The sequence below is a fragment of the Tursiops truncatus genome, chromosome 9 (genome assembly GCF_011762595.2).
Source record: "Tursiops truncatus isolate mTurTru1 chromosome 9, mTurTru1.mat.Y, whole genome shotgun sequence".
NCBI lineage: Eukaryota > Metazoa > Chordata > Mammalia > Artiodactyla > Delphinidae > Tursiops > Tursiops truncatus.
The window spans coordinates 86,851,638-86,870,932 of NC_047042.1; the positions used below are offsets into that span (position 1 = coordinate 86,851,638).

The 19,295-nt window shown below is 39.5% G+C and overlaps 1 protein-coding gene across 1 annotated transcript in view; it reads left to right on the forward strand.

Annotated features, from left to right (window-relative positions):
- LOC101338287 (leucine-rich repeat and guanylate kinase domain-containing protein) overlaps window positions 1-17,122 on the forward strand; it is a 126,573-nt gene extending 109,451 nt beyond the window's left edge. The window contains 4 exon segments of the mRNA XM_033863285.2: window positions 554-642; window positions 2,487-2,606; window positions 8,796-8,944; window positions 14,003-17,122. Of these exon segments, the coding sequence (XP_033719176.1) occupies window positions 554-642; window positions 2,487-2,606; window positions 8,796-8,944; window positions 14,003-14,133 (489 nt within the window). The 3' untranslated portion in view covers window positions 14,134-17,122.
- The last annotated feature ends 2,173 nt before the right edge of the window (window positions 17,123-19,295 follow it).

A 19,295-nucleotide genomic window follows, 5' to 3' on the forward strand; every position in this document is an offset into this window, starting at 1 on the left:
CCACTGGACCACCAGGGAAGTCCCAAGACTATGTTTTTTGTATCTTTGTATCTCCATAATCAAATGCTCACCAAGTATTTAGTGATAGTGATGGGGTGTTGGTGAAACATAGGAGGAAGACCTCCTAATCTGTCCTATTTCAGGATCATACTTAACATCGTTGGATATATTCAATCAGTTAGTTACTAGGTGTGCTAAGATCTGGTAAAACTAAAAAGACAATAATAGTCTGTATCCTTGAGAGATAATCTCATTAAAAAGATAAAAATATATATATAAACATGATATCTTAATAAAAAATTGCCTCATTATTATTTAGATGTCAGATAAAAGTTTACATATTAAATTGTAGTCTTCATAAAAATATTTCTATTTTATTTATAAAGTTTTCTTTCTTTCCACTGAACAAATATTGTTTTTTAGGCCTATGTTTTTTCCCTTTTTCTTTCCACACATTTGGCAGTCTCTAGCAAGAAGACAATGATTATAGCTATTTTAATCATCTGACATATTTTTAACTTCAATATAATTTTAAATCATATTTCTTGCCTAGGAAAGAGAGTCTATGGCGAGACAGTATGAGACAGCCCGGCAGGCCCTAATGGGAAAGACACCTCCTCATCACACATCCCTGTTTCAAAGGTAGTGATTTATCACATTTATTTACACCTGGGCATCTTTAAATTGATTTTTTAGTATCCAAATATACCAAATGAATCTTAAATCATCAACACAAGCAGGGACCTTTGTACTAAAATGGACCCAGTGGTTCAATAGTAAACCTAGTACTAGAAGTTGTATTTCCCTTTCATTTATATATATATTTAAAGGCACAATATACTCACAGCTACTAGAAACTGATGATTTTTTGCAGTCTTTGAAGACTGCAAAGAATGATGTTTCTGGTGGTGTTTGAATATAAGTATCAGCCTTCGCCAAGGCTTTGATGATGGAAGGTTAATTATATCCTGTTGAATATCCTATACTTGTCCTTCATGAATCTCAAAAAATAGTAGTTAATGATTTGTGGGATCATTTGTTTAATGTCTCCTTTCCACATTAAACTGTAAATTCCATCAGGATGGGGACCATTGTATCTTTATTAAGCCATGAATTCTTATTCCGTAATATGCAATGTTTCACTTAGTCCCTGATGCATAGTAGAGGCTTCATAGATATTAGTGGCTATAATAATTATTGTACTATTAATTATTACATGTGAAGAGGCACATTTAGACTTTAAGATTTACTCAAAGTGAATAACCACGATGTTTATGAGATGTTTGTGTTTTATTTTCTCATGAATGTTATAGGCTTCAGTATTCTGAATTCTCTTTTCTGTGTGACCTTTTGGAAAATTTGAGTAATAAAGTGAGATCCCTGTTTTCAGAAAGTCACTAAGAGCACTGACGAGACCTTAATTATAGTGTTTTAAAGAGCTTTTTAAAGTGCAGTGAGTCGGGGAAGCAGAATACAAAAGCCATTTAAAAATGTTTTTCAATTTCACTTCTCTTTATTGTCTGCAATATTAAGCGATCCGTTAAAAATCTTTAACCAATATAAATTAAGTTTTGTCTTTGTCTGCTATATAGCAAAAAAAGTGTGGTTAATTTTCTCCACATTGGCAAGCTATCTTTGGGTAGTCTGATTCAAAAGGCAGGCTGTGTGGAATATACAAAGTTCTACTTGGGGGATGGGAGGGTGGTGGCCAGGAGATGGGCACTGTCCCCCAGAGCAGCTAAAGCTGGGGCCTGTGCGACTTCTCACCAGCAGAGTGGCCATGCCTATTGAAACACTGTGGACACTAAGCTGTTTTAAATCTGAGCTCCAAATGGGTTATACTAGGGCAGAAGGATGCTTTGAATTTTCATGCATTTATATGCAGTCGGGCTGCTTTGCACATAGCACCTCTATTTAGCAAGTCTAGAGTGAATAGCAGTAGGATTTATTCACTAAAAATAGTTAATGATTCTTTTCAAGTCACTCTGGGGAAACAGGCTAGTATAGATGAAAAATAGATATTTTATACTAGAGTTCAGTTGAAAGTACAATATTAGAATTTTTATAAATATTTTCTGGTATTATTTCAAAACATTAGATTATAAACAAAACTGGAAAATATCTATTTCAGTTTTTATAGCAGTTGATATATTGCTGGACTTCACATAACAAATGAATGAGCGTTTACAATTGAATATGTACCAATCAGTAGGAAGAAAATCTGCCTATATTAATGTCTTAATTGATAAGGAATATTCAGAAAAATACAAATTTGGTTAATCTACAAATTAGAATGTAATAATGCCAGTGTCTAAGGCAAGCTCTGACGTGAATGCTTATGAGTGTATATATTACATTATTCCAAATAGGTTTTATTGGCGTATGCATTTACTTGGGACGTGTAAAGGTCAGTATTTAGGTATTACATGTGTGTACGCTTGGTATTATTACAAAATTCTGTGGGTTTTTTCAATTTCCAATTTCAGGGGTCTAGTACCAGCACCCGTCATCGACAGTCTACCTTGTTTTACAGCTTTAGAACTAAAGAAAAGTTTCGAGCTTTATGGAGGTTACTTTAAAACTCCCTTTGGACCTTCTGAAAAGAGGTGAGTTGAGTTTTATTGGATAGAATAAGTTATTTTCTGCTGGTTAGTTCAAATGATGGCACTCATCCTTAAACTTCAGGGAATTCCTAAAGCTGGGAAGCAGGGCCCCAACTCCCACTATGGAATTTGAATAGAATAGATTTTGGCCCTCTAGGGAGGGCACAGGCTTATAACCTAGGTTCACTGGAACCTAAGAAGCTTCTCTTTGGGACTTTGAAACTTGAGGGAGTGACACACTGATGCAGGGGCAGTTAGAGATCATTCAAGTCACCAGTGGTGGAAGAATCAAGAATCCATTGTGGAGCGCAAGCAATGGTGTCTACCAGTCTCTTCCTGTATTGCAACTTGGCTGTGTTCTTGGCACCTAGCTTACCTTTGCTCTTGCCAGGTTTAAAAACCGGGTTCTCTAGTTTTCCGTTAAATCTATAAACTACCAAATAGCTTTTCAATAACTCCCTTTTTGATATTTAAACCCCTTATAGACCAGATCAGACCCTTCACCACTGATTTTAGTGCTTGGCTTTTGTGGGTATTCTATTACATTCCTTTTCTACTTCTGCTGTTTCTGCCACTACCATTGACTATGTCTCTATAGGTCTTGAATCCACACTTCCCAAGCAAAGATCTGGCTGGTTGAGTCAATCACTATCTGCTACGGGTGCCACTCTTGAGTAGAATCTCTAGCCAGAGCCCTCATAGGTAACAGGCTGGTCTATAGATTTGTTGCCCTTAGGTCAAGCAACCATCCTTTATCCAATCATCTGTGGCCGGAGCAGTGACAGAGAATCAAGTAAAGAACTCTTTAGAAGGGGTCCGTGGGTTTGGTCTCTCTGAATGCATGGCAACAAAGTAGACAAGAGTGACTGGAAGCAAGCACACTAAAACATTAGCAGTGGGTCTTCCTCTAGATTTATCAGTTATTTTCATTTTCTTCTTTATCTTTTTTCCTGTAACTTCTAAATCGTCTGTACAGGATATATATGGTTTATTTTTATATCCTAAAAAAATTATTAAAAATCCATGAGAATTTGATGAAATATTCAGTAAATGGGAAAAATAGGTCCTAAAGATACAATTAAGTTTCTTATATCACTTTATATGTTAAAACAAATTTTAGATAAATTATAAAGAGTTAAATACAAATCAATGCTTATAATATAAATGGTGTGTTAAATATCAGGTGCACATGTATATCCAGCATAATACAGGTTTAAAACTATTCATGTGTATGTATAGAAAAAAAACACTAAAAAGATATATACCAAAATAGTATCAGTTATTATCTTCTAGTGGTGGGATTGTGGCCAATTTTTATTTTCTTTGTTCTTCCCAATATTTTCAACAATGAGCATTTTATAATATTTGAAGTATTAATATAACTTTAAAATATTAATATGTCATTTAAAAAGTCTGCCACAGCAAAGAGATGTTTTATGAGGGTGATGTGTCATAATGAGAGTGTCAATTTAAAAAAGGAGTAATGCTTTCCTTTATTTCTGAGTTTTATTATTGTAATACTTTGGGTTTCCTTTCATAAATTTGATGATGAAAAACAACAGGCCCCACTAAATGGCCACCCAAGTCTGCACATCTCACAGGATACTAGAGACTCTAGATTATAGTTAGTTAACAAATTACAATGACAGTGTTGAAACTGTAGATCTCTGAGGATTTATTCACACTCTGGATTTTTTAGTACAGTTAGGTAGCCTGATAGGAGTACAGTGAGAGAAAGAATATCTTAGTTTAGGCTGTTATAACAAATTACTGTAGGCTGAGTGGCTTAACCAGCAGACAGTTCTTTCTCACACTTCTGGAGGCTGAGAAGTCTGAGATCAGGGGGCCAGCGTGGCCGGGTTCTGACGAGGGTCCTTTTCCTGGTTTGCAGATGGCTGGCTTCTTGCTGTGTCCCCACATGGTGGAAAACAGAGAGAGGAAGCAAGCTGTCTTTCGCTTTTTCTTATAAGGGCACTAATCTCATTCATGATGGCTTCACCTCCTGACCTAATTACCTCTCAAAGGTCTCACCTCCTTACACCATCATATTGGGGGTTAGGATTCCAATATATAAATTTGGGCAGGGTGGGGTAGGGACACAAACATTCAGTCCATAGCAGAATTTAAAAAAATAAAATAAAATAAAATGCCTACTAGGCTTCAGTGGGCTTATTTATCATCTGTTCCCACAGTGAAAAGGGCGGGTCAGACGTTCACTCAAGTCTGACCCTTTCCTCGTGGTAACACATGTGCCTTTCAACCCAGCCACTTTTTTTTTTTTTTTTCCCAGCCACTTTTTGACTCCTGACTTTCAAAGCATTTTCATTTACTCTTAATACTTCCTTTGATACAAAAGAAAAGTAATCGTTTGAAAGGCAGAACTTGCTCTGTGATCCCTTTTTTGGTGTGTGTTTTAAATGAAGAGGTATTCTTTTCCAAAAATAAGAGACCAAAACATATGTGTTTTGGGTTGAATTGTGTACATAATTCAACTCCCCGCAAATGTACTCCAAATATTGGAGTCCTAATCCCAGTACCTCAGTGTGTGACCTTATTTGGAAGTAGGGTCATTACAGATGCATTTAGTTAAGATGAGGTCAGACTTGGGAAGGGTGAACCTTTAATCCAATATAATTGGTGTCCATATACAAAGGAGAAATTTGGACATACACACACACACACACACACACAGAGCAAGGGAGCTTGGGTGATGCAGAAGCCAAGGATGGTCAAAGATTGCCAGCAAAACATGAGAAGCTAGTAGAGAGACCTGGAACAGACTCTCCTGCACAGCCTCAGAAGGAACCAACCCTGCTGACATTGATCTTGGGCTTTTAGACTCCAGAATTGTGAGACAGTGACTTTCAACCATTCAATCCTCGGTACTCTGTTACGGCAACCCTAGCAGGCAAATAAAATATATATTAAAAATCCAGTGAAGGGCTTCCTTGGTGGCGCAGTGGTTGAGAGTCCGCCTGCCGATGCAGGGGACGCGGGTTCGTGCCCCGGTCCGGGAAGATCCCACATGCCGCGGAGCGCCTAGGCCCGTGAGCCATGGCCGCTGAGCCTGCGCGTCCGGAGCCTGTGCTCCGCAACGGGAGAGGCCACAACAGTGAGAGGCCCGTGTACCGAAAAAAATCCAGTGAAATTTTTGGTGCCATTTTCTTTCTAAGTTCCCTTCAACATACTCTATTTATATCACTTTAGAGATTTGGCCATAAAATCTATGGATTATTGTTTTTTTTACTAAAAAAAGAAGAACATCTTTATGCTTCTATAGTTTGGAATAAAAGATGTAACCCATAAAACCTAAATGCATCTACGTCTGTGTTCAGGGGGAAAAGACTCAGTCTGGTCATACTTCTAGAGAGAAGACCCCAAGCATGGGTTAATCACGGCCCTTTTCCACTGCAGGGGTAGAGGAAAGAGTTGTTCAGTGACTGGAAAATCCAGATGTTGGCAGTACTGGTCTCAGTTTATATACTTCTCTAGGAAGCGCTTCTTGGACAAGCTCACTTACCTTACATGGAAGCAAGAAATTGGGAAACAAAGTCTTCGAGGAGCATGGGTGTTCTACCTGAAGGGGGCTAGCATTCTGTGAGGGGGTCCAAAAGCTGTTGTCTAGTAACAGGAAGACAGACCCAAGAACTCTGTCCAACCCAGTAAGAGGTACCCCCGCCTTCAAGCAAGCCATTAGACTTCTCTAGTTGATAACCAGTAGTCAAAACTTCTGAGCAGAATCCCTAGGCACAGGGAGATTGCCCCATCCCGGAGTATCCCTGCCTGGGAATGTTGATGCCATCTGGCCCTGGCTGTAGTTGACAGGAAGCTTAGGTCCAGCGAGCAGCCCATGTCCATGCTCAGCAATATGGAAGCTTTCCAGGAGCACTGGTTCTGGATTCAAGCCGTGAACTACCGCCCAAGAGCTGCAGCCTCTGCTTGCCATTCAGACACATTGGACGTGTCCCCTTAGTATGCCTACACCACCCACTGTATTTCATCCTGGGTCAAGGACAGGCCCAGAGAGCTAATTGTACTGTGTTTCCAGTGATAGAGCTCCTGGGAACACCTCATTGAGACTTGCTTCTACCCTTTACATCTCTGGTAGTCATAACATCATCCTGGTAAGATGTGGACACCCTCACTTAAATGACAGGCTTTATCTTGAATAGACCCAATTTGGATCAGCCTTTGCTACTGCTGTGTATGAACTGAAGTTAAATGTGGAATGTGAACAAGTGGAGGTCAACTTGAACTTGATCCTAGACTCGTACTTCTTTGCTGAGATGGGAATCATTACGTTGGAAATACAGAGAAGAAAGCATAATCATAGCCACCTACTAGGCTTTGCAGTAAACAATTATCTATTGATTTTCAACATTTTAAATCAACCTTTAGCTAAATTATGAAAAGACATAACTATGAATACAAAACTTAATACAGGGCTTCCCTGGTGGTGCAGTGGTTGAGAGTCTGCCTGTCAATGCAGGGGACATGGGTTTGAGCCCTGGTCTGGGAAGATCCCACATGCAGCGGAGCAAGTAGGCCCGTGAGCCACAACTACTGAGCCTGCGCGTCTGGAGCCTGTGCTCCGCAACAAGAGAGGCCGCGACAGTGAAAGGCCCGCGCACCGCGATGAAGAGTGGCCCCCGCTTGCCGCAACTAGAGAAAGCCCTCGCACAGAAACGAAGACCCAACACAGCCAAAAATAAATAAATAATTAATTATTTTTTTAAAAAAAACTTAATACAATCAATTTTGACAGTAAAAATTTCCAATGACAGAGTTTAGGAGGTGGAGATGGCAAGTGAGTATATATCATCTGCTGTTGATGGAACAAGAAATGGGGATTGTTAAATATGATACATGAAGATGTAGATCTGACCGATGGAGGAACTGAAAATAGTGATAGAACTGTTTGTGGGGAGAAAAATGGGGGGAGGTTATTAAGTGAGCTAAATCCTTTTTGATCATAGCAGAAATCTGTATCAAAGATATGTTTAAAACTGGCAAGTCAATAAAAATCAGTGACATTTAGAAATAAAATGTTTATTGTCAGAATATCGAAGAACATTTAAGAATGGTTGGCTCTCAGGAGAATGAAATTGGGGTCACCGTTACTTTCTATTTTAAGCCCTTCTATATGACTTAATTCTAACTATATGTATTTAGTAGGCTGATTAAAGTGTTAATGAAATGTTTTTAAAGAAATGAGTAAAATCGCAGAAGAAAAGATGAATATTTTGATTATATAAACATTTTAAGTTGCTCTACGTCCAAAACAAATTAAAAAGGAAAACAGGAAGCTATATAAAATATATATTAATAACATATAATATTACTATATATGATATATAGTATATGTAACATCTAACATATAATATATTGAATATAATATTCATATATGTTTTATGTTATATATTTAATTTATAATATATAATTCAATATATAATATATAACATATATATTCACATAAATTGATATGGAAAACATTTAGATCCTCAAAAGAGAAATGAAGAAAAGAGGTAAATAGTTCACAAAAGCTAATTAATAAATACAAGAAATAATGTTTAATCTTGCCATGAACCATGCTCAGCTGTTCACAGTGCTCGCTCTGCAGGATGAGCTCTGCCGCAGTGGAGTTGCTTCCCCCAGAGGAAGCCAGGAAGCAGGTGGAGCCCAAAGGAGAGCAGCCAACTGGTAGGAAGCCCACTGGCCCAGACACAGAGACTTCAGGCACCCAGGTCACACCCCAACCTTGTCCTAAAAAGGGGGACAAAAAACTAGCCGCAGGTATGCCCAATGTGTGGTCCAGATCAGGCCCCCTAACACGCTTTCATTTTTCTCTGTCCAAGGACTGCCCTATATAAATTGCACTTGATTCTGAAGTCCTAGGAATTAGGATCCATGCCTGACCCATCTTGTTTTATAGATGCCAGCACCTCTCAGGATGCCTTGCTCTTAGAAGATATTCAGTGATGTTTTGTATAATGGATGAGAAGTCTATGCTAATATATACAGTACTTAACATATCAGCTGCTAATAGGTCTTGGTACCTATGTATCATTGAAAACTTTAGCTCAACAGAGATATGTTTGCAAACTACTGAATGATTTGACAAAGATAACCCAATGATCATATGGCCATTAATGCTATTTCATCTCAAAGATATATTCATTTTTCATTTTTCAGTGGCATGGATTCCAGTGATTCCGTGAAATACTCTGCATTATTTGAATCTTGTCCATGGTCAAAAGACTTGCCTTTTCGGCCTCCGGAAGACAGAATTTATTCACACCCAGAATCAACAATAGGTGATATTGAGGATCAGGCCCTAAAAGGTATGAGTCATTTACATATTGTTCTCATATAAATATTAATATTATAATTATATCTATTTCCCACTGTCTTTCTGTTTCTGATTTTTTAAAATTAAATGTGTGTTTAAAGTTGAGAATCTCTCCTTTGAGGCAGGCTGGGTTATTTATCCCCCATTGTAATAGATGAGAAACAAAGTTAAAAAAGATCAGAAATGTGCCCAGGGTTGCTTAGCTACTTAGAGTGGACTGCTGCTCTGCCCATCTGGCCACACGGCCTGCAGGGGTGTTCTGGGATGAGGGGCACGTGCTCTCGAAAGGAGGTTTTAGCAACTTGGGCTACATTCAGTGAAGGTGAAGAAACGCAGGGAAGTTTTCATATCACTGACCAGTCTCCTGCCCTGGGGGTCTGGCAGAATCCTGGTGGTTTGGGGTTTGAAGGATCAGGCCAGCCCCTCCTCTTCACCTCCTTTTTACACCTTGCTCCCCAACAGACTTGCGAATGCATGTCTCCTGGCACAGACAGCATGGCCATCGCATTTTTGTCTCTGGCAATGTTCATAAAGAACATTGAGTAAAGACCTTAAACAGTGTGGGGAGGCTGAAGGGCTAGAGGTGAAAATGGAAAAGGGAGAGAGTAACCCATTATGGGGCTCTGTGAGCAACTGATAGAGGAATGAATAAATTGGGTGGAATTCTCTAGGACCTGGAGGCTAAGAGAAGCCAATATTAGTAGCCTGCGGGAGGTGGGGTGGTCTGCCTGAGACCAGAAGAAGACTTGAGAATCCCCTGCTTCCTCAGGTGACCATGGGAGCCAGAAAGAGTACAGACGTGTTAGGTCGCCAGGGACAATAGGACACAGTAGGTGGCATCTCCAGAAGGAAGGTCCCGAATCAGGCACCTTCTAACCATTTCAGAGGTGGACGCCCTCTTCAGGTGTAGCTGTATTCAGGACAGCTGACCGAGATAGGGTATTTTCCAGCATTTTACTCATAAGGGAGGACAGAAGCAATAAATTAGAATCTGTTGGCCTGAAGTAAACAGACTGCCAGGTATTTCTCCAGCCAAGATGGGTTTATTAGTGATCACTTCGGGGTCTACAACCACAGTGAGCCACATGCAAGGCCGCACAGGGCAAAGGAAGGAGAAAGCTTCTTATAGAGGGAAAGGGAATTGGGAGAGCTTTAGTAAACCAAGAAAGAGTCCATGGCTTTTCATTGACTGAGTCCTTGCCAGGAAAGAAGAGGAGACTTCTTCCTTTGGGGCTCTGCTATGGTCGCAGGGCGTGAGAGGCTCCCCCTTCTGGTCTCCCAGCTCCACTGCATGGAGGTTTCTGTTATTAATTTTTTACAAGTCCCAAGACTCAAGTTCCAGGATATAATCCCAAATTCTCAAGTAGACATACTATGTCATCTCACAGGATGTGTGAAGTGTTCTGGGCCCTCTTTTAAAGGCTGTGAGCTGCCACTTCAGAGCCTGAGGGAACCCAGGAGCCCTGGGACAGACATGTCCTTAAAGCTCATCATGGTTCTGGCTTCCCACAGGTCGTGTTCCCAGACCTTTCCCGTCTCATTTTCTCTCCTCTTCCTGTATCCTTCCTTATAAATGGGATACTTAAGAGTTGAAAACTACATTCCAAACATAGTCTGGCCAGAGCAAAGGGGGGCTGTTACCCGTGGGGCAGGGCTGTGGAAAGAACATTGCATTAGGAATCAGAAGACCTGGGTTTTGGTTCCATTTCTACTATTGTCTGGCTGTACAGTGTTGGGCAAATCAATTAATGTCTGAGCCTTAGGAATAATAATATCCATCCCACAATAATATAGTAATATCCTATATTACTGTAATATATATATATTATAATGTAATACATAATATAATAATACAGGACCAGCAAGGTGGGGTATGGTGTAAGTAAGAAGTAAAGTGCTGGATATCTGCTAGGTATTATGATTGTAAATTTTTATACACATAAAAGATTGTGGTTGTTTTCTGCTGGGATGGTTTCTGGAGATTTATTTCATGTGAATGGGCCAGGTTTTCCTGTTTCTTTATGTGCATTGTGATCCCGTGTTGAAAATTGGGCATTTGAAAAAGCAGCTACCTCTCCCAGGACGTGGACTGGCTCCGTGCAGGGGACGCCCTTCGCTGACTGGTGGGGCATGTTCTGAGCCCAGGGTCAGTCCAGTGTGAAGGCTCAGGGTCTTTTCAGTCCCTTTCTGGGCGTGCCCTTTCCCTGACCTCTGTGTGTGCTTTTCCCCAGTTCCCCAGTATACACAGATGCTTTTAAATGAATGTATTAATTGCCCTAAGCATCTTTCTCCTGCTTTTTCTTGGAGCCTTTGCTGTTCTGTGGTGTTCCTCAAGTAAGAATCTCTTGTCACAGGCGTCTTTAGGTCTGTGCCTCCTCAGGGTTTTTCAGGAGCCCGGCCCGCTGCTTCCTATAGCTTCCTCTAGCCTGAGACCCCAGCTGTGCCACTTCTAGCCATCTGGGCTATGAGTTAGGTGACACAGAGGCCAATCAGGCTGCCGCTAGATGGGCTCTCAGGAGGGAACTGGGAGCCAGGCCCCTCTTCCCCCAAACTGTACTTCAGCCCCTTGGGAGGGGGAGGGGCAAAGGTGAGTAAAAACATGAGATTTCTTACCCTTGCTAATGTGGTTTTTTCATGGTTGGGCGTTCACTTGGTTGCTGTAGATCATTGACTGATTTCCAGAGCTCCTATTAAGTTACTTTAGCTAGTCTCTAGTTTTTTGTTTTTCGGGTTTTTTTGCAGTACGTGGGCCTCGCACTGTTGTGGCCTCTCCCGTTGCGGAGCACAGGCTCCGGACGCACAGGCTCAGCGGCCATGACTCACGGGCCCAGCCGCTCTGCGGCATGTGGGATCTTCCCAGACCGGGGTACGAACCCGTGTCCCCAGCATCGGCAGGCGGACTCTCAACCACTGCACCACCAGGGATGCCCTCTAGTTTTTCTTTTAATGTTTCCCTGGGAGAACAGGGACCTGGAGCTTCCTAACCTGCCATCTTGCCAACATCTTTCTGTGGTGATTTTCTCAGAAATCACATCATACTACTAGCTCTCGGTCAGTTAAACCCACATTTTTTTTTTTCATACGAACTGCCAAACCAAGTTTATATCATCCAGTATATGTGCTGTTGATTTTTTTTTTTACATAAATGCAACTTTTATCTTCAGCTTTTTATCCTTTTGGTTTCAGCCCCACATTCCAACTTGATTAGATCATTTGGGGGCTTGATTCATCTTCCATATTTACTACTTTATAAATTTCTATTCAGCCAGCAAACATGCCACCTATGCCTTTGTCATTGTTGCTGTCAACATTGGGACCCAGGACTTGGCTAAGAGAAACATCCTGTGACAAGTCTTTGGACACTGACTTCCAGGGAGAGTCTACCTGCTTTGTGACGCTTACTCACATCTCTCTAGTGCATTCACACAAGAAACTGCGATGCGTGCCTTGCATTATATCAGTCGTATTTTCTAACTCAGAGGTCAGCAAGCTTTCTGTAAAGAACCAGACAGTAAATGCTTTTGGCTTTGTGGACAACATAGACTTTTTTGCAACCACTCAACCCTACCATTGCAGTGTGAGAACAGCCATAGGCAATATGTAAATGAATGGGCATGGGCTGGTTTCCATTCAACTTTATTTACTAAAATGGGCTGCAGACCAGATTTGTCCTATGTGCTATAGGTTGTTGACCCCTGCATAAGTAATAGGGAAATTAAGTTAATTTGAAATAATTTTTCTTTGCAAATCCCTTCCAACACTTATCACTCACTACAGTTCTTTCTGAATGCACAAACCATTTCTTTAATAAACTGGAATTTGCTGAGGTTTAAAGTCAGGCGTGCTGGTTTGTAGATCTTTATTTCCATTTTTTTAAATGGCAATATTATTTGCCTCCAGTACTTTTCTCATTGCAATGAATTCTCAAAGACCAGACACTCTAAAATTACTTCTGTCAGTTATTTCAGCACCCTGGGAGGTAGCTTACCTGGGTGTGGACAAGGGAACTGATGTAGAAGGGAGCCCTGTTCTTCTATTGTCTTCTTTCTTCTTCGGGGCCTTTATTTGCTTAAGATACTTTTGTTACCCTTTCCAGCTTAAAAAAATATCTCCATGATGAAAAAAAGTAGAAAATAAGGAGGAACCTTTTCTTTTTTCTTTTTTTTGGCTGCATCGCATGTGGGGATCTTAGTTCCCCAACCAGGGTTCGAACCCACGCCCCCTGCAGTTGGAAGCGTGGAGTCGTAACCACTGGACCACCAGGGAAGTCCCTTTTATCTTTTTTTGTCCTCTGTTAACAGGATCTCATCTTCTCAAGGAGTATGCCATTCTTGCTCTAAATATACCTTAAAAAGGTCCATTTTGCCTTTAACATTTTGGATTGCATTGATTTGTTTAATAAGCTGCGTCTTCCCGATCTTATAGGTCACTCCATTTTGCTCACTTCCTGTAGAATCCTCTGCCTCACTCTCTCAATCCCTCCTACACTGATTTCTCCCCACTGAGAATTCGGCTTCCTCTGTGGACACTATGCTTCCACCTTCAGTCTCATCTTCCAAACTCCTCTTGCTTCCATAGTCCCCAGAGGAACCTAGCTCTGTGGTTCATCCTTGGTGTCTTCCTCCTTGGTTAACAAGCCAGTCTTAAAGGGCACTAGATGAGTTTTCTCTAGGAAGGACTTCAGAGTGTGTGTTTGTGTCTGTGCTAAGTCTACTCACATATGATTGAAAAGGAATATTGTGCAGGGCATTATTACAGAGGGTATGAATGAGCAGGGTAGAAGAGTAGCATAGGAATTGCTTGCTGTAGCAACCTTCTGGTCATTGGGCAAGTCTACCCAGCCCAAGGTTTGTCCAACCACGCACATGATATATTCTCAACCTCATCCCTTATTTTTCTTATTTGGGTGTCATTTATTTCTTATAGTTTGTTATGAATGAATTCTGAAAGTTATTCTGGTTCTTACATCATGCAATGTTTATTTTCTTTGTTTAGTGTACCAAGGGGTTAACTATACATACCGTATCTTTTTTTTCTTAATGTTTTACAGCACTACATAAACAGGTATTTCCATGTGGAAAAGGGTCTCTCCAACACAGAAGACACACGATCTCAAGCATCAGTCGCCCAGGTTCCAACACCAAACCCACCCTCCCTCCGATCCCTCAGGGCCGCAAGTAGACCCGTACCTGACATTTGATCTTAACATGGAAAACTTGCTCTGATCATGTCCAGTCCCTTTGTCTCCCCTGGCCATGGATCCTGGCTATTCCTCACTCAACCAACTACCTACAAAAGAATGTTCTATATGCCTTAATTCTCTCAGTTTCTTTTGTGATTCTCTGAATAGTGTCTATCTTTTTTAAAATGTAAGTTATTCTTAGCTTTTATAAATGGAATTTCAGTTTTTCCCACAGCTATGAATGAATTTTCTAGCTGTTTCCTGCTCTGAAATATCAGATGGCAAAATCTCCCAAGATCTCTGCCTTGCTACATGCATAGTGATTGTGGGATAAAGACAATGAAGATTGTGCTCTTTAAATTTCAATGCGTCCATTTATAGCATTAGTGTATACTTTACAGGATTGAAATATTTTGTTCTTATCATTATGAAAAAATTATGGAGTTCCATTTAACTTCTGACCAACATGATACCTCAAATTCCTTTAGCAATATGAAGAAATAAATCAGGTATTTCTTTTATTTCACCCTTTTTTGACTCTGATTATGAAAGGTTTATAAGCAATTTTCATTGTCTTTGTGGTTTCACTTCCTGCCATCTGCAGAAGAAAAATTGAGCAGTTATAGGCGAGGCTGGTATTCGGCTGATTTGTGTGAACGAGACTATGCTGGTTGTTAAAACACTGAAATGCACCCGTTTGGATGGGTAAATGGTCTTTCCTCTGAATCCTCTGTGCATGGTGATTCATGGGAACAAGAACCTTCCCATAGTACGGCACTAATTGTTAAATATTTTAAATATCAAAATCCTCTAATGCTTTCCTTTTTAAAAAATATCAAAACTTCCTTTGATAATCCCCTTTCCCGTAACTCATATTTGGATGTAACACGATTTGCTGTTGGCTCCTATCTTCCACCTAGCCCTGTTCTCAACAGGAGCTGGTTAAAGTTCTTTTCTTGGGGTGGGTAGGAGAGGCTGGGAGGGGGAACGTGGAGGAGAGTACAAGGCTGAGCTGGAGAAGGGAGGCAATGCTCTCTGGAAAAGTAGGGGTGCAGAGAGTGGGTCGCTGTGCCCCAAGGATTCACCAGCATCATCTAATCTTTTTAAAAGTTATTATAAAATATTTTAGACACAAGGGAAGATATAAAAATAATAGTTTCAATTTCAAACAATATGGAAGAGATGCTTTTAAAAAACAATTTCTCCTACTAAGCACAGCTAAAAGCATAGAAATTATATATAAAACAAAGGTAAGATTGAGAGTTAGAAGGAAGAAGGCAGACCACCTGAGGACCCTGGGACCTGAGTAATGACATAATGGTAATTTCCCTGGGTCTCCTTTTGCCTTAGTTATCCTAAACTGGGTGCTGGAGAAGCTAAAACCCCAAAACACTAATGATACAGACAACAAAATTTCCAACAAAGAGCCTGCTCCTTCTAGCTAAAAGACTAGGAAAGGAGCAGACTAGCAACACAGAAACCTTTTAGACAAGGACTGCTTTACTCCAGCTAAATACTGTGAATAAAATTCTGGCCCCATCCTTTTTCTCACCCTTGTTAGCAAAGGCTTCCATACTTTTCTAGCTGTAACAATGTTCCCCTTCTCTTCCCTGATGTGATAGTATCACGGAAATTTTTGTCGAGAGCCAGGATGTTTACCACCACCCAGTGTTAATAAGAACCCCCTCTCAGAGTATCATTGAAGGCTACTTAGGGACCTAGACTGCCATTCCTCACCTGGTAGTAATGACGCACCTTTTCCCCTTCCCATCAGGTGGTGTCAGAGGTCTTGTGGAGGTCCAGCACCTTCACCACTGACCTGTCTCCTTGCAGTGTCAATGGAGACCATGTGAGGACCTAAACTTCCACACCCACTCAGCATTAATACAGCATCATTCCCACTTTTCCCATCCTAAGTGTCAAGAGAGGCCAAGTGGAGAACTTAGACTTCTACCTCCACCTGGCAGTAATGACTCAGTGCTCTCTCCCCAACTGGCATGGTGTCAGAGAAGGTCAACTAAACAGAAGGTTTAAATAAGATCCAGAGTCTCATACTATCCAAAATGTCTAAGATACAATAATAAAAAAATACTTATCAAGAATAAGGAAAACCTTAACTTAAATGAGAAAAGTCAATCAACATATGCCAACACAGAGGTGAAACAGATCTTGGAATTATCTGACAAGGATTTTAAAGCAGCTGTGATGAAGATGTTTCAACAAGCAATTATGCACATGACTGAAACAACTGAAAAAGAGACACAATCTTAGCAAAGAAATAGTCTTGAAAAGAAATAGAAGATATAAAGAAGAAACAAATGGAACTTTTAGAACTGAAATTGCAATAACTGAAATTTTAAAACTTAGTGGATGGACTCAACAGTAAAATGGAGAGGTCAGAAGAAAAAAATCAGTGAACTTGAAGACAGAGCAATTTTAGTTACCTAATCTGAACAACAGAGAGACAATAGACTGAAAAATAAAATGAGCTCCAAGGACATGTAGGACTATATGAAAAGATCTAATGCTTATGTCATCAGAGATCCAGAAGAACAAAAAAGAGTATGGGGCTAAAAAATTATTACTGAAAATTGCCCCAATTTTGCAAAAGCCAAAACCCTACAAATTCAAGAAGATGATGAATCCCAGACAGGAAAAACCCAAATAAATCTGCAACAAGACACATAATCAAACTTTGTCAAAAAGACAAAGAAAAATATCTCAAAGCAGCAAGAGAGAAACAATATCTTAATTATAAGGAAGAAACAAATCAAGTGATAGCATATTTCTCATCAGAAACTATAGTACTGCCAGAAACCACAGAAATGGAACAACATTTTCTAGTCCTAAGAGAAAAAAACCTGTCAATCTGGAATTCTCTATTCAGTAAAAATGTCCTTCAGGAATGAAGGAGGAAATCAAGACATTCTCAGGTGAAGGAAAACTAAGAGAATATATTGACAGCAGACCTAGCCTAAAAGAATGGCCCCCCCCCAAAAAAAATTCTTGAAACAGAATGAAAATGATAAAAGAAGGTAATTTGAAACATAAAGAAAAAAGAACAGTGGAAATAGTGAAAATATGGATAAATACAATAGAAGTTCCTCCTCATCTTGAGTTCTCTAAATTATGTTTGATGGTTGAGCAAAAATTATAACGTTGTCTGATGTGGTTCTCGATATATGTAAAAGGTATACATAATTTAAGGCAATTATAAACAGGAGTAAAGGGACTTAAAAGGAGGTAAGCTTTCTACATTTCACTCAAACGGTTAAAATGTCAACACCGGGAGACAGTGATAAGTCATATATGAATAATATAATACCTAGGATACCACTAAAAAAGCTACTTTGTGAGATACACTCGAGCACTATAGATAAATAAAAATGGAATTTTAAAAATGTTCAAGTGACACGTAGGAAGTCAGGAAATAGAAAACAGAGAACCAAAAAACTAAACAAAATACCAAAAGCAGCCTTAAGCTCTACCATACCAACAGTTACATTAGAGTAAATGGTCTAGATACACCAATTAAAAGGCAGAGGTTGGCAGAGGGGATTAAAAAAACATGACCAAGTTATATCATTGCTACAAGAAATTCACTTGAAACTTAACAACATAGGTTGAAAATAAAAGAATGGAAAAGTGTTTGCATATATCATGCAACCATTATCAGAAGAAAGGAAGAGTGGTAATATTTGTATCAGATAAAGTAGGCTTCAGAGAAAAAAAAATTACAAGATATAGAGATACATTATATAAGGATAAAAGGGTCAGTCCACCAAGAAAACATAACGTGATTAACTATGTATGCGCTAAAGAACAGAACTACAAAACGTGAAGCAAAAACTGACAGAACCGAAAGGAGAAACAGTTGTATATTTCAACATCTCTTTCTCAACAGTTGATAGAACAATTAGACAAAACCTCCAAGAGTATATAATAATTCAACAACATCATCAACCAGTAGGATTTAATTGACATTTATAGAACGTTCCAGTCCAGTGACAGCCCAATAAACATTCTTTTCAAGAGTGTTTCATGAATGTTCTCATGGAACATTAGCCAAGACAGACCATACCCTGGACCATGAAAGAAACCTAACAAATTTAAAAGAATTCGAATCATACAAAGTATGTTCTCTGACCACAATGGAATCAAACTAGAAATTAATAACAGATAATAGAAAAGTCTCCAAACATCTGGAAATGAAACAACACAGTCTTAAATAATCTTTGGGCCTAGGAGAATTAAAGAGAGATCTATGGTCTCAAGGGAATTTAAAAATACATGAAACTATATGGTAGTTCTATTTATTACTCAGCTATAAAAAGAAACAAAATTGAGTTATTTGTAGTGAGGTGGATGGACCTAGAGTCTGTCATACAGAGTGAAGTAAGTCAGAAAGAGAAAAACAAATACCGTATGCTAACACATATATATGGAATCTAAAAAACAAAAAAAAAGGTCATTAAGAACCTAGGGGCAGGATGGGAATAAAGATGCAGACCTATTAGAAAATGGATTTGAGGACACAGGGAGGGGGAAGGGTAAGCTGGGACAAAGTGAGAGTATCATGGACATATACACTACCAAATGTAAAATAGCTAGCTAGTGGGAAGCAGCTGCATAGGATAGGGAGATCAGCTCGTTGCTTTGTGACTACCTAGAGGGGTGGGGTAGGGAGGGTGGGAGGGAGGCTCAAGAGGGAGGGGATATGGGGATATATGTATGCATATAGCTGATTCACTTTGTTATAAAGCAGAAACTAACACACCATTGTAAAGCAATTATACTCCAATAAAGATGTTAAAAAAAAAAGAAACTGAAGAGGAGGATTCTTAAATCAATAAGCTCCTACCTCAAGAACCTGGGAAATAAAAATAAACCCAAAATAAGCAGAAAGAAACAACACAGAGCAAAAATCATTGAAAATGAAAACATAAAAGGAATAGAGAAAAAGCAGTAAAACAAAAAGCTAGTTCTTAGAAAAGATCAATAAAATTGACAACCTCTCTCTGGTTAAACTGACAGAAAAAAGAGAAGACACAAATTACCAATATTATAAGTGAAATGGGATGAAACTTCAGATTCTGCAGGCATCAAAAGGATAATAGGGAATACTACAAACAATTCTACACACACAAATTTGACAACTTAG